Source organism: Colius striatus, chromosome 5 (assembly GCF_028858725.1).
Source record: "Colius striatus isolate bColStr4 chromosome 5, bColStr4.1.hap1, whole genome shotgun sequence".
NCBI lineage: Eukaryota > Metazoa > Chordata > Aves > Coliiformes > Coliidae > Colius > Colius striatus.
In genome coordinates, this window is record NC_084763.1 from 43,839,482 (window position 1) to 43,854,113 (window position 14,632).

A 14,632-nucleotide genomic window follows, 5' to 3' on the forward strand; every position below is an offset into this window, starting at 1 on the left:
TGCTGTGGTATTTTTCTAGAAAAGGAAGGAGAAGATAAGGTAAAACAATTTTCATAACAGGATTCTGGCTGCTGAAGTATTTTTGACTTTGAAGGAGAGATGGATTCTTATTTATTTGCTGAGCACTTTTGATAAGCAAAAGCAGTAGGAAAAAAATAGATGCAAAACAGGAGGCAATGTATCTAGTAAATACATATATACAAGGAAACTCCAGGGGAGAAAATAGGCTTATTTTGATGCTGCATTTGCTCTAACGCATTACTCTAACATTAAATGTAAAACATGGGATGATCTGAGAAAGTTTATCATTGCACAGCAGTCATCCTGACCAAGTATGGATCCTATACAGCAATGATAAAAGGGAAATACTTTATTAAAGAGCTAGCTCACCATTTACCTGCTGCAAAGATGGAGTAAGTCCTCTGAGCCATCAAGGAATTAATCGTGCCTCCTTAGTTCAGAGCCTAACCTATGGTTCTGATGGCAAAATAGAAGTAGATTCAATGGGCTACTGAAAGAAAATTTACAAGGGGATTTGTGCTTACTAAGGAATAGATGGAGCCAGGGATGTTGGGGCATGAAGAGAAGGCTGACCCAAAGGGCAGGAGGAGGACTGCCCTCACAGCAGGCTAGGGCTTCTGGCAAAAAACATACACAGTGTCCCCACTGTGTCTGAAAAAATACTGGGAATGACATTCTGTGATACGTTGTGTTTGTTCGACCCAGGTAGTGTTTGATGCATGCTAGTGTCTGAATGAAAACTGATCCATGATAAGCTCAAGATTTTTTACTAGCTGCTGTACCTAACAAGATACAGCTCATTTAAAAAAGAGGCCATTGTGTATGTGCAAGGTGCTAGTCTTCCTCTGTAAAAACAGAAAGGGGATAAGGCTCCAATCTGTGCAGCTCTACAGATAAACAGATACATTTTGTAAAACTGCTCTTACTACAGAGCAGTGATTTGCAGAAGCAGTGGATAGATGGGCAAGGGTAGGCATTTGAAAGCTGAGCACGGTTTAGCTTTTCCACAGTTCTTCAGGGCGCTTACAGCTACTCCCGTCTGAGCCTGTTTCAGGCTGCCTTTTCTATGGGACACAGATTCTAATATTTACACTTTGAGAGAAGTATTGATGAACAGACAAATAGTTTTAAGTGTGCAGTAGTTATTTATAGCAAACATACAAGAAAGAAGCATTTCCTTCAGGTTTTGCACTGGAGGACAGGAGTGCACAGAGGCAGTGCATCTCCACAGTTTTTGTTTTCATAAAGACTGCAAAAAGTGCTGCAAAGTTTTAACAGTTCTCTAAAGTGAAGCTTATGTCTAATTGAGAAAGCTTTGATAGGAGCAGGTGCTGCCTGAAAAGGACAGAAAGGAACTGATTGATTAAGAATGGACAATGTGCCTTGAAAGAAATAGATACTCCTTTTTTTAATGTCAATGGAGACATGAATTGCTGTGGCATACTCTGAGATCTCTCAAGGAGAGAACTTGGATACCAGAGAAAAGTGATGGTATGCTAGATACATCCATGTTAGAATGCAGTACCACGACTTGTTATCATAATATCATACAGCAGTAAGTTTGAAATATGAAAGATTAAGTACAGAAGGTAGAAATTACTTCCCAACAGTAGATCATGATGTATGCAGGTTATGAAGGCCTAAAACAAAACCAAAGACATGAAAAAAATGAAGTGTAATTCTTGTGGAAGGCTATGTATCTGTCTGATTTGATGTGGACTGGTAGTCAACTTTGTTGGATCCCAGTGAAGAATTACTGAAAGCCAACAAAGGAACCTTTACAGCAGAGTCTGTAAAAGCTGCTGTCTTAGCTGAAGATGGAAAAATTGAAATAACTCTGGTGTTAATGCTGATGGAGGTAGGGTGATGAGAAAGAAATGTTCCTTGTGGCTGTTCCCAAATCCTAAAATGCCAGAAACGAGAATGCTTGCCCAAAAATTGTGTTTTCAAATTGGACATGATGTATTTCAGTAGTTGTCTAAGAAACAGGAATCTGAGAAATGATAGGAACCCTGTTGAGCTACTTTTTCGTTTTCTAATGAGTTATAAAATAGTCAGGAAAAAATTACACTAAAGTTTTGTGTTGGTGGATTGAAAATCTCTTGAAATAACTGTAGCATGAAAATACAACCATTTTAAAATAGTTTCTATTTTGTAAACATCTCTCTGCTGGCCTGGACTCTGTTGCCATTGTAGATTCCATCACTGTGACAGACCAAAAGTGTTACAATACAAAGTGGATATGTCTGTCTGCTAATGCTCTTCTTTTAGGCTAAATGTGAAAATTTGTTTTAAATGCTATATCTGCTAGACAGCTGGAGCTGCAGGAACTGTTAAAGCACAGGCACTACCTGGGGCTGACCAGGAGTTTGCACATAGGTGGGTCTGAATGAAAATCCAGTGTTCTGGGAGGAGCTGTAGATATAGAGAAACACCACAGCAGCACATATGTAAGCAGCAAAGAAACTCTGGAGAAGTACTTGAAACAGAATATCTGGGGTACAAAAAAAAGTCCAAAGAGTGCTATGGGACAGGTGCTACACGGGAAATGCTGAGAACCATGAGCTCCATGCAAGTGCTTTCCTGCGTTTGCGTCATATTGAATTTAGGACAACGGAACTGTATGTATACTGTTAATGAATAAACATGATTGCACCAAAGAGATAACTGACTTATAATTGTTTTTCCCATCTCTGTGACAGTTATTTTTTTTTAGCTTACTGGTTGGGTCCAAAGGATATCCATAATTTGGATGTTTTGGGAAATCTAGTTCAACAGTGTGACACCAGCCAATCCCCATAAAGGGGAGTTTCATGAATAGAGTTTTGCCTTTTTTCCCCCCTCCCTTTTCCTCTCTCCGCCTGATAGTAGAGTGACTTAATACCGAGTATCTGGGCTACCATTAAGGGACTTGGAGAAAACAGATTAACAGGTAAGAAATGAGCTATATTAATGGAATATGAATTATAAAAAGGCAAAGCGGTCCTTGTAGACAAAGTCTAAGAAGGAGGTTATGTTGTTTTTATGTGCCAGGCCTACATATAATTTATAGGAAAATAAAATTTTACTAATTGTTTTTACACTTTTTTTTTTTTTTTCAATAATTGTGGGCTTTCTAAGGTATGGAAGTGACCTGATAATTACAGTTGTGACCTCTAAGTTATTGTTAATTTTACTGTCAGTATGTGCTTCACATCTCCTACTTAATGGTATGTTAATTGTACAGCAGGATGTCACATTCGCCAACATACAGTTTCTCTATTTCAATTACAGCTAAATAAATCTCCATTACTAATGAGTAAGCATTTATTTTCCACATACATTTGCATTATAATGGACATTTTCTTTATGTGCTAAAATCATTCTTTCCTTGACAACAACTATATATTTTATTCTACAGTAAAAACTACAACATGATGATTCATTCCTTTCTTTCTGTTAGGTTTGTCTGTATTTAAATTGTCAAGTGTTTTGGATATCCTGATGTTTTCTGTCCCATGATATTTTTCTGTACTTCCAGAATAAATTTATATATTTACTTTAAGACAACGTACTTAGGACAAATCACAGAAAAGTAAGCTTACATGTCATTCACAAATTAAGCTTTATTTTCAAAGTTGTTGCATTGTTTCATTCATTGTGCTGAGAAATCTCAATTGTTTAGGTCAATGCAAAGTGACCTTTACGATATAACGTTTGACTGATTTGAATCTAAAGAACAAATGACCACAAGTGACCCATATCACTGCAAGATCCCACTCTGCTTAACAGAGCGTAGCATTTTGGCTATTAAATGCAATCTCCCAAACAGAGATTTGCTGCCCTGCCAATGCATATATCCACAAACGCAATGGGAAGCTGAGTGAAATGAAGGGGGAAGGCCTCCTGTTACATCCCAGCTATGCGGCTGTGCTGCCAAATCTGCTCCCTCTTGGGGGTTGTGGCCAGTCACTGGGTGCTGCTGAACTGCTGAACTTGGGTGGCGAGTGCTACTGGTGGAGGATTCCCATCATCTGCCAGCACGGTGACCCGAGAGGCTTTCCCTGCCCTGCCTCGGGAAATAAGGAATTGGCAAATTGAGTCCCTGAGGCAGAGATCCTTCCTTCGTTCCACATTGCCCTGGGAAAATGTAACACCTTTAATACACAAAAAAGGACATGAATTTTATTGATAAAGGGATAGCCTAATATTTGGTAATAAGCAGCAAAGAAGGGGTTGATTTGATTTTGGTGGAGCTGCTCCCTGTGCAGTAAATGATGTTACAGGGATCTTCTTTAGGTGCCAAAAAGTTTATGTATCAAAGAGAGTGCGTTAATTAACAATCATTAATATTATTGATGATTTTGAAATTGGCCTGGTGGTGGGTGTGTATATGGGGAAGAAGATGGGTATTGGGTTCTTTAATGCTAAAAGTACATGGGATATTTTAAAGAAACAAAATATGGTGAAAGCCTTAGGTAGCATTCCAGAAATGCAGGAGGAAATGTATGCAACCAGATGTTAGAAGTAACAGATTGATTTCCTGGTCACTGTGCATGAATTCTTTCTAGCCTTGTGTATATCCTGATAACTGGATGGCTTACAGTATAGATACAAAGTTTGTTTTGTTTTTATTTTGAAAGGCCTACGGTATGCAGCCTTTTTCCCAGACAGCAGCAAAAAACAAGGTGAACAATTTTTGCACTATGTGGTTTTGAATTCTGTCATATTTTCTATTACGTTTCTGTCTTCCATTAGGATAGCTTAGTTTACTATATTAACCACCACCATCATCCATATCACTTCCAATTCTGAGTTTAGTCTACATTATGTATGTATGTAGTTTGATGCTTTTTTCGCTCTCCTGGGGGCTGGAAGTGGTTACTCACATGTTACAGTTGAAGATGTTACAATGGTCGCCCTTTAATCGGTCCTTTTCGGGGTGGCTGATGACACCGCGTGGTGTGTTTTGGAAATGCAGACTTAACCGTGTTTGCAGCTGCCGGAGGGCTTTGACCTGTCCTACCCCGAGCACTGACAGCCTGAGTCTGAGCTGTTTCAATGAATCTGATCTCCTGCATGAAAAAAAAAAAAAAAAAATCAAACCAAAAAAACACCCCCAAAAAAGTGGAGGGAGCACATTCTCCCCCCATTCTCACTTATGCAAACCAAGAGAAGCAATAACATTTTGGTGCCGCTGGAGTGAAATTAGTGCCTCTGGCCTTGTTATTGAAGTCAATAGGGTAGCTGTTCAGAAGGGCTGTGTGCCTTTTTTATTGTCTTTATTAACTTTCCAAATATATTCCACAAATGAATGTTTTCTTTATACTTATGCACTAAATATACTGCATTAAACAAAAAATCTTTTCTGTCAAAAACCTGGTGATTATATTTAGAAATAATGATGTTTTCAAAACTTTGCAGTGTGAATGCTGAAGGAAGCTACTTCTGCAGTTTTGTTTAATGTCCTGGTTTCTGGCTTGAGTGTATCATTTTTCTTGCCAGCAAGTATATTTTCATATGTTTATAAAATTGCACTTCTCTTTGCCAGCATATTTCCTAACAATGGAATATCTGAGATATACCAATAACTAATGAATAAAAATCAAGAATCATGGAATCCTGATTCTGTGGTGAAGCTCCTAAGTAGCCAGAACCTATTGAGGTCTTCTCAGTTTGATTTTTATCTGGATAGATCTTTAATCAAAATCCTTTTTTTTTTTCCTGCTTGATTGGCTCTTTACTGCCATCTGATTTTTTTCCCTTAGTTTCATAAATCACTATTACAGTTAATATGGAAGAAATGTAAAGCAATACTTTGTCCTTCTTTTTCTCAGTCTACAGACAAATCAAGTACATCGACAATGCAGTATCTTTAGTTGTTTCTAAAATATTGTAAAGAAAGGGCTCCCAAAGTACACTGCCACTGGACTTTGTGGAATGGGAAAGATTTGGTGAAACAAGCATGTGTTCTTTGTTGCCAAATTCGGTTGTATTATAATGCCATTCTGGGATACATGCAATTGGCAAGTAAAATTAAATTAGGAGAAACAATAGAAGAGTCAAGTTACACTGTTAATCTGAACAACAAAAGAGAGCAAAGTTCTGAGTTAAAAAATCATTGCTTGAGGGTTGTTTGGGCATTCCTTCCCCTAAACTTACAGCCCCCGCAGTCCAACATTCATGGTATATAAACTTTAGTGTAGGCAATCTGGGTTGAGGCTGTCCCTAAATCTGTCACATTCATGAGGGCTCTGGTCAGATGAATTATGTACACAACACAGCTGCACTTGAGCATAAGCAACTGGAAGTGCCACTTGAGTGTAGCACTTCTTACACTGCTCCGATGGAGGAGACCTCTCACAGAAGGACTTAGATAACCGTAGTTCCCAGGAACAGGAGAACCAGACAGTTCTGGCAGTTAGTGGGAATTGCTAACTCCACCTTTACAACTCAATGTTAAAAATAGCTTGATTAGATTTTCATCAAGATAATTTATCGAAGAATAGGAGTAATTTTGTCAGAGATCTGAACCCATTGAAAAGTGACATTTGACATGAAAAGGCATTGGAAGTTCTATCTGAGATATAACAGCTATTTTGTCTTAAAGTATAGGGAAAAGTGTGGCATTTCGGATAACAAACATAAACATTTAATGGTGGCCACTGGCAATTCTGCTTGGTTTTAGTACTATAGATTCCTAGAGCAAAATTCTGCTTCCAAATTATATGTATGCTACTCACATTTACTTCAGCAAAGCTTGTGCACATGTTTCAAAGGTCAGAATTTGGCCGTTGGGGCTGAATTTTCAAGGAAGAGTGTATTAAAGACATCTGTGCATCAGCAGAACCATATCCTTTGTCTTCTGTAGACCATTTCAGGAGTAAACTTAGTGCTGTTGGGCACTGCAAGTGAAACATTTTCCTCTTTTGAATTGCAATGGGATTGCTTAGCAGAAACATTTCTTTCAGTAGTAGGTTCATTATTTCATGTAACTCAATACTTTTATGTGGAAAAGTTCTCAGTTGTAAGAGAGTAAAGACTGGAAGGGACCACTCTTCAGAAAATTACAGTTGAAAATATACTGTAACAATCAAAACAAAGAGAAATAGTCCAAGGAAATAGGTATGGTCTGTTGAAGTGCACAAACTTTTGTTTATATACAGAGAGGTCAACAAGTGTTTTACACAACAATAGAAAACAAAACCACTTTTCATTGTGGACAGAGCTCATATTTGAAATTGTTACTAATCGGACACTTGAAAAAACTAAAACTTGGCATTCATATTCTATTGGAATTAGTGTGTATTAAATTGATGAAGATATTTAAGAATGTAGGTTTTCCCCTGTTTTTTAAACATTATACACTTCGTAAAATGTTTATAATGTCTAATTGCTGCTGGATTTCAAGACATATCAATTTTGTTCTTAGTTCCTGCAGATTTTGACAGAATGTCATACCAAAATATTTTGTATTTTTTGTAGGACTGGGAAACAGAAAATCATGACTGGTATTGTTTTGAATGCCATTTGCCTGGAGAGGTGTTGATATGTGACCTGTGTTTTCGTGTGTATCATTCCAAGTGTTTGTCTGATGAGTTCAGGCTTAGAGACAGCAGTAGTCACTGGCAGTGCCCAGTTTGCAGGGTGAGTACCTATGAGATTTCATGTGCTGATTAGAGGATTGATATTCATTAACAGATTCATTAAGGTGTCCAGATGGTCTGGCCAGGTTAATGGATAAAGAACTGAATTTTGAAATGATGGTACATACCTAGAGCATCTATACAGTGATACTAAAATATTGTGCATGTAGCAGATGGTCATTTTTAAAGACTCCAGCAAGTTTTACTTATGCATTTGAACACACAGAGTATACTGTGTGGGAATGTGTGTACGTATGTATGCCACGTGTGAATGCAGTATATTATGCAAATCTTCAACATGAGTAAACAAATTGCTTTATAAGATGCTACTGTTTTTACTTAACATCATTTTAATGAATCATAATGTAACCTCTTTTTTTGTATTTTGATGACTGCATTCTTAATACTTTATTGGAATCATATTTTATATTATAAAGACACAATTGTGTTATTAAATAAGGGGTGAAATCCTGCTTTTCAGTTACTTCAGTGATTCTATTGGTGCAAAAGGGCCAATCTGGATTTCACCCATAGTATCCATATCTATATTGCTATTTCTTAAAAATTGCTGCTCTTATGAATACAGTAGGGAGACAGCAAAGAATATTTTTTATGCCTTTTCCAAGAACGAGTCTACATGTCATTAGAAGACTAAACATTCTAGTCAGGATGGTGCTTACTGGTACCTGGCCTTGAATCAGCCAGATACTTCTTACTTTTGTCATCTCATCACCTCCCATAATGGAACACATTCTTAGGCTTCCCTAAATGGAGGGGGTAATGCATATGAATGTTTCAGATAAAATGATTGCCATTGAAAGGCATAAAACTGCCAGTTGCACTCTGCCTTGGATTGTTGGAAGGAGAGGAAATTCTAAAAGCTTAAATCTAGCTGCAGAGCAGCAGACTGACCTTCAGATGATCTGTGATGCAAGGAATGTAAGGGTTCAGGCATTTCATAGGATAGAGAAGCAGTTTTTAAAAACACGTGGATTGTTTTGTTTCAAAATAGCACTTTCTGATTGCTGTTACCTTAGAACCAGTTGTGGAAAGCCTGTTGCCTCAGATTGGAAGCTCGCAGAGTTTAGGGAAACAGCAAGAAAATTGAGCCTGCCTCAAGGAGGTGGAAAGGAATTTTTAAAAAGTAGGGACAGTAAAGAATAAGGCCACGTACCATACCTCTCAATATTGCATTCAATATAGCATTCAATTTAGCTACTCAAGATTCTCTCTGTTAAAAACAAAAAATTACCGCATACAGGTGAATTGCTTTCATATTTTTTAATAAATCCCTTCAATAATTGATGGTTCTTGCAATAAGTATTGACAGTTCTTATAAATAGTTACAGTTAGTAAAACTGGATCCAGTCTTCACTCTAGTTTACCAATAACTTTAGATGACACCTGGTGAGTGTAGGAAATATAAGTGGTTTAAGCCACCTTGTATATAAGATGGATGTTGTCAGAGTGGAAATGCTGAATCATTGCATGAAATATGTGCAAATAGATAGGGTAGTCAGCTTTGAGAACAGTCTGACTTTCATACTGGAGGCTTGAAAGCCTTTATGAAATTAAATGATATTAAACAAATGTTTACCTTGAAAAAAATCCTGTGAAACTCAGACCACATGCACCGTGTCTGTCTTTCTGCATATTGCTTCCCTTTTTGCTATACAAAGACTAAGGAGAGGTTTGAGGATTCTTAAATACTTCCTGCCTCAGAGATCTTTGGCTTGCTCCGTGTCTCAGACAATGATTAACCTTTTTTTTGTGAATATTGACAGTTTGAATGCCATGACATCTTTTTTTTGCCCCTGTGCTGGCAGCTTCTGTTTTCCTTGTAATTAATCTGAATCACTTTCAAGCCCTATTTCCACAAATTTGGACTAAGGAGGCTTGCTCAGGCCCAGTAAGCAAAGGAGGTCTAGGCATGCGAGTTAGCATCCTTGTGTCAGGGTTCAGTGCTCTGCCACTTTCTCCCCACCTTCCTAGGAAATGACTACTCTAATTTTATTTTAAAAGCAAGAGAGAGACCTATTTTCAGAAATCTATGGTAATTTAGAGAGCCCTGGCTGATGTCCAGAGGGCATTACATAGCTTAACTATCTTGCATAAGGACAATGGAATTTACTTTGCATTATCAGCAGTAAATATGTGCACTCAAGAAAAATAATAGCTGGGACAGAGACATGTATTTTCATACTTTATTCTTGTAACTGGACATAGCACTTTTCACCTGGGGATTTCAAAGCTCATTACAAAGGTGAAGTAAAAGTATGTTTGAAACCTAATGTATTTGGATAAATAATCCAAGAACACTTCATTCTTATGTAAAGATTGGTTCTGTAATGCTGCCAAGGTCAGCAAGCCTTTGGATTATTCATGTCACAATTGCTGGTTGTACTAGTTCAATCAACCTCTGCAGCTTTATCTTGCACACTTGACTACTCAGAAACATTTTATAAAGGGCATTGCCAAGGATTTGTTCATAACTTTAAACTATTTTTTCTCCCATATAATTTATTATAGCCCCTTGCAAACCTTGTTCTGAACTCCATTTCCCTGTTGGTGGTTTTTCTCCACTGTATCCATAAGCAAGAATATCTAGTTCCTGGATTGCTGAATTTTTTAACTAGTTGGTACCAATCTGAATACTTTTTACCCTACATAATTCTCAGGGAGAGTCAAGAATCAAAGTTCAATTCAAACCACATTGCAGTGATTGAGAATTTTCCCTGACTGCTGACTAATCATTGTCTTAAGTGAAATAAATCGGTATTATCAGCAAAATTCCTGGTAGACAGGTCACAAGACTCAATATTGAATTAACTTAGAGATTACATTCCTCACTAGTGGAATGGTCCATTTGAGACAGCGTTAGTCAACCTGATCTTTGAAGGATGCAAGAGACTTGAACATTTCTTGCTGCTCTTGGGAGGAAAGGAATTTTCTTTAACTGTTAATTTAGCACCTAAAGACTACAGAAAGTACTGCAAAAATAGTAGGCTGGAGAGGGAAGGCGTGATAGATATATACAGAAATCAGAATAGGAGAATACTAAGCACATGTCGGGTTGGAATTCAACTTTTAAAATAATTTTATAGAAAGACAGTGTTATGCATGGTGACATGTAATTTGTCCCAGAGGAATAAATTTTGATTTGTGAAACAGAGAGAATTATACCATTTGGTTTCACTTGACTCCTGAATATTTTACCATCATCTGATCAGATATTGATCTTCTATGCATGCACTTTGCAAGGAATTATAGCCAATTTGCTTATCATAGTGGGTGTTTCAGTATTTCTGGGGTTTATATATATGAGAGAATAATAGAATACATAAAAGTACACTGTCATGCAGTTCACAATCAACTTTAGACAGAATTTAACAAGTGAGAACGACAAACAGCAGAAAGTTAGAAGCACAGGAAGATAAAGGATACTTAAATGAAGCAACTCAAGTCCTTAGGTTAGAAGGTTTTAGGTACTAGTCAGTCAAGACGGTGACTTTTAAAATGTAAAATATAAGGAAGGAAGAGGAATATGGCTCTGTTGACTTACTCTGTGGGGTGTTATGGAAGGAGTTTGTTAGATAACTGTATGATGAAACATATTCTACAAGCAGGATTTCGCATAATCACACAAGTAATGGCCATGGATCGGTGAGTGAAGGGAAACCCTAGTAAAGGATCCACATTGGCACTGCATGGTTCAGTGTGTGGAGCTCACACCTGGGGAGGTGTCAGTGCCTGGCGGGTCCCTCCCACTCACCTTGCAGCCACCAACACCCTGCAGTAAAGCAGGGGGCTGGCACAACAGGGCACTGCGTAGGGCTCGCTTAATAAAGGATAAAGGAACTCATCCACAGCACTGAGAAAAGCAGAAACCTCCCCTTAGAGCCTCCTGCCGCCTCCTCTGTACACATAAAAGCATATTTAATTCATATGATGTTTCATATTCAGAAAGTGCTTAATGCACCATACAAGTACAAACCAATTTGCAGATTCAGCTGTAACATTTCCAAAAGCACCTAATGCTTTGAAAAGTCTAGGTTAACTGTATATGGTCTTGAAAGAGGCAGGTCTTATGCCATATTCTGCTCACACAGATGCTTTTCAGTGTGCTGCATAGGGCTGAGACCCATCCTGTATGTCTGCATACTTTTCTTAATGGCACAGGAAACCTGAGGACCTGAGGGTTGGACGTTTGAGAGGGCGGCAGAGCACTAAAGCTTTCCATATGTAGCACTAAATTCCTCTGGAAATTTAAACCATAAAAAAAAATCCAAGGGACAATGGGTAAAGCAAGGAGTTTCTAAACAGCAACGGTGAATGTATGTTAGACTCATGCACATAGTTCCCCTCTGCAGATATACCCCAGGAAACCTGAATTTCTTCTGGAAATGGAAGGAGTGCCTTAGAAACATCTATGTGTCATTGAGCAGCCTTCACCTAATCCATCACTGAACTGAAACGAAGCTCTTTGATGTGATGGTTGAGAGAGGAAGGGAAAACAAAATACTCATTAATGGGAGATTATAGGGAAAACTCTGCATGGAGAAAATGTAATTTAAATGCCTACAGCTAGACAGAAAGCTGGCACTAATGCCTTGCATTTCTTAGAGCTTCTCTATTTTTTTAATCTTCAAATGAAAGATTGCATGCAGTAACTGCAGCATAGTGACCACTGTCACCCTGGGAGTTGAGAGCAACATGCTATGTCATGGGACAACAGAGAGTCACTTCCATCTTGAACAGTGCTTCTGCAGGAGGTGCGTTTCTTGGCAGTACCCCTGGCTGCTGCTTACCTTCTTTGCTTTGTGAAGTCTCGTAGGGAATTCCTGCACTACAAGCATGTCAGAATTGCTAAATAAGTCACACCTGCCCAGTGCAATATATTGCTACCCTCTTTAACAGATAAGACCTATTCTTAATCTGGAATTTTGAGTACAAACAGCAATGTAAATCCAGCCTTCATGTTCCAGCTTCTAAGAAATAGATGTGCCACAGAGCATAAGGCATATATAAGGTATTTCCTGCACCCACAAGCAACGATTTAGGTTGCAGCTTTGGCCTTCAACTGACCAGATCTCATTAATCTTCTACATGAGGATTGCTAATGTGAAAGTTATTACTTCACTCCTACATCCCTTATATAAAAACGTATGCCTGACTAAGCCTTTTAGTTTACCTTGATTTGAAGCAGAAGGATTACAGATTTCTCTAAAAAACAGTGTGACTTAGGAGTCATCCTTGTTGGTTGACTCCAATAGGCAGGTAAGCGTCACACAGCCACTGTTTCACCTCTCCCCAACTCCCAATTGGACAGAGGAAGAGAAAAGAAAATATAAAAGTAAGATAAAAAGTGTTTAATAAGTTAAGTAATGGAAGAAGACAGAATAGAAAAACCAAAACAAGTGACGCACCCTCCATGGGTAGAGTGACATCCAACCAATGGAGCAAAAGATTGCTAACCCCCTTAAACCCTCTCCTCTCCCTTTCTATAGCTGAGTATGACATAATATGGCATGGAATATCTCTTTGGATAGTTCAGGTCAACTGCCTGGTTGTGTCTTCTCCCAACCTCTTGTGCACTCCCCAGTCTATTCCCTGTTGGAGTAGAGTAAGAAATAGCAAAGGCCTTGACACTGTGCCCACTGTTCAGCAAGAGGTAAAACATGAGTGTGTTATGAGCGCTGTTTTGGTCACAGAGCTAAACCACAACACCATATGAGCTCCTATGAAGACAACTTCATCTCTGACAGACCTACTACAATCCTATACTAAGATAATATGTCCCACAAGTAGAATATATACATGTATAAAGATTATCATCTTTTGGGACTGGATTGAATCTTATCATTCTCCTTGAAAGAAACTCGTACTTAAGGTTTGCAGTAGTGTATCTTGGTAGATCTGACTATGGGAAAAGATACATAGTGGATTTTGCCACTTTTACAGATTCCTAAGCCACCACTATTGGTTTTGCTTCACAAAAGTAGGAAATTAAAAGACCTAATATTAATTTATACTTATATATATCACTCTGACTATAAAGGGACCTGAAAGTGAGTATATTTTCTTCTGTCAGAGCAATATAAATAGATTTTATGCAAATCATATCCCACATCTAGTATTTTCTTGCTTTAAGTGGCTCCAGGTTGACTTCTCTCAAAGCACTACAAGTCTTTAAAATACTAAAGGGGGGTATTAAAAAATTGCATGTTTTTCATTATAGCTTCCAAAGAATGTGTGAGTGCTGCCTCCTAAAGGGCTAATCTTTGTTGAAAAGCGAATGGAGCAGTTGGATTATAACTTGCTTTCTACAAAGGGTGAGAAACCTTGCCATAAAAAGACATTTTGCTGGCTCTTAGGCTCCAATTCCCTAAATTTATTGCCTTTCAACATTTAGTAGAGGAACCTGGAGATCAAATTTTTCTTAAAATAAATCAGTACAGGGAGTTGAAGGAAAAGTGGTGAAATTCAAGTTTGCCTGAATTGGCAAGTTAATTATATCATTTTCATTGGTGCTTAAAATGATATTAATTGCTGACATCAATAACAATACAAAGCCAGCTATCTATCTTTTCTTATGATCTGAAGGATAAGACTGTAAACCATCTATCTCAACACAGTCTCCTACAAACTGTCTTACCCAGCAGGGCATGAAAAATGATTCACATGAATTCTGAAGTACTTCCAAAGGATGATAAATTCAGAACCATGTCAGAAAAAGAGTTGTAGGACTAGTCAGTGCAAGTGAGTTTTATTGCGGCCTAATAAGTTTCAGTCCTTTAAAATGCTGTGTCATTAGCAAGCATACAGCGCTCCAGTGCCTAAATGACAAAATTACAGCAGTGTTTCATAATGCAGATAATTTAATGCACATTTGGGTTTGCATTTACTGTAGAAACATTGGTTTATACAAAACTGAACCGGCAAATTGAATTCCAGCAGAATGCACCTTCTCAGGGCAAAGTAAAACA

The 14,632-nt window shown here is 38.0% G+C and overlaps 1 protein-coding gene across 7 annotated transcripts in view; it reads left to right on the top strand.

Annotated features, from left to right (window-relative positions):
- ZMYND11 (zinc finger MYND-type containing 11) overlaps window positions 1–14,632 on the top strand; it is a 110,036-nt gene that overhangs the window by 74,313 nt on the left and 21,091 nt on the right. For 5 of the 7 annotated variants that reach the window (XM_061996827.1, XM_061996828.1, XM_061996829.1 and 2 more), the window contains 2 exons: window positions 4,644–4,688; window positions 7,486–7,647. The exons of 1 other annotated variant lie outside the window; for it this stretch is intronic. In XM_061996827.1, coding sequence (XP_061852811.1) covers window positions 4,644–4,688; window positions 7,486–7,647 — 207 coding nt within the window. The remainder of the gene's footprint in view (window positions 1–4,643; window positions 4,689–7,485; window positions 7,648–14,632) is intronic. One more of the 7 variants, XM_061996831.1, reaches the window with a different exon arrangement.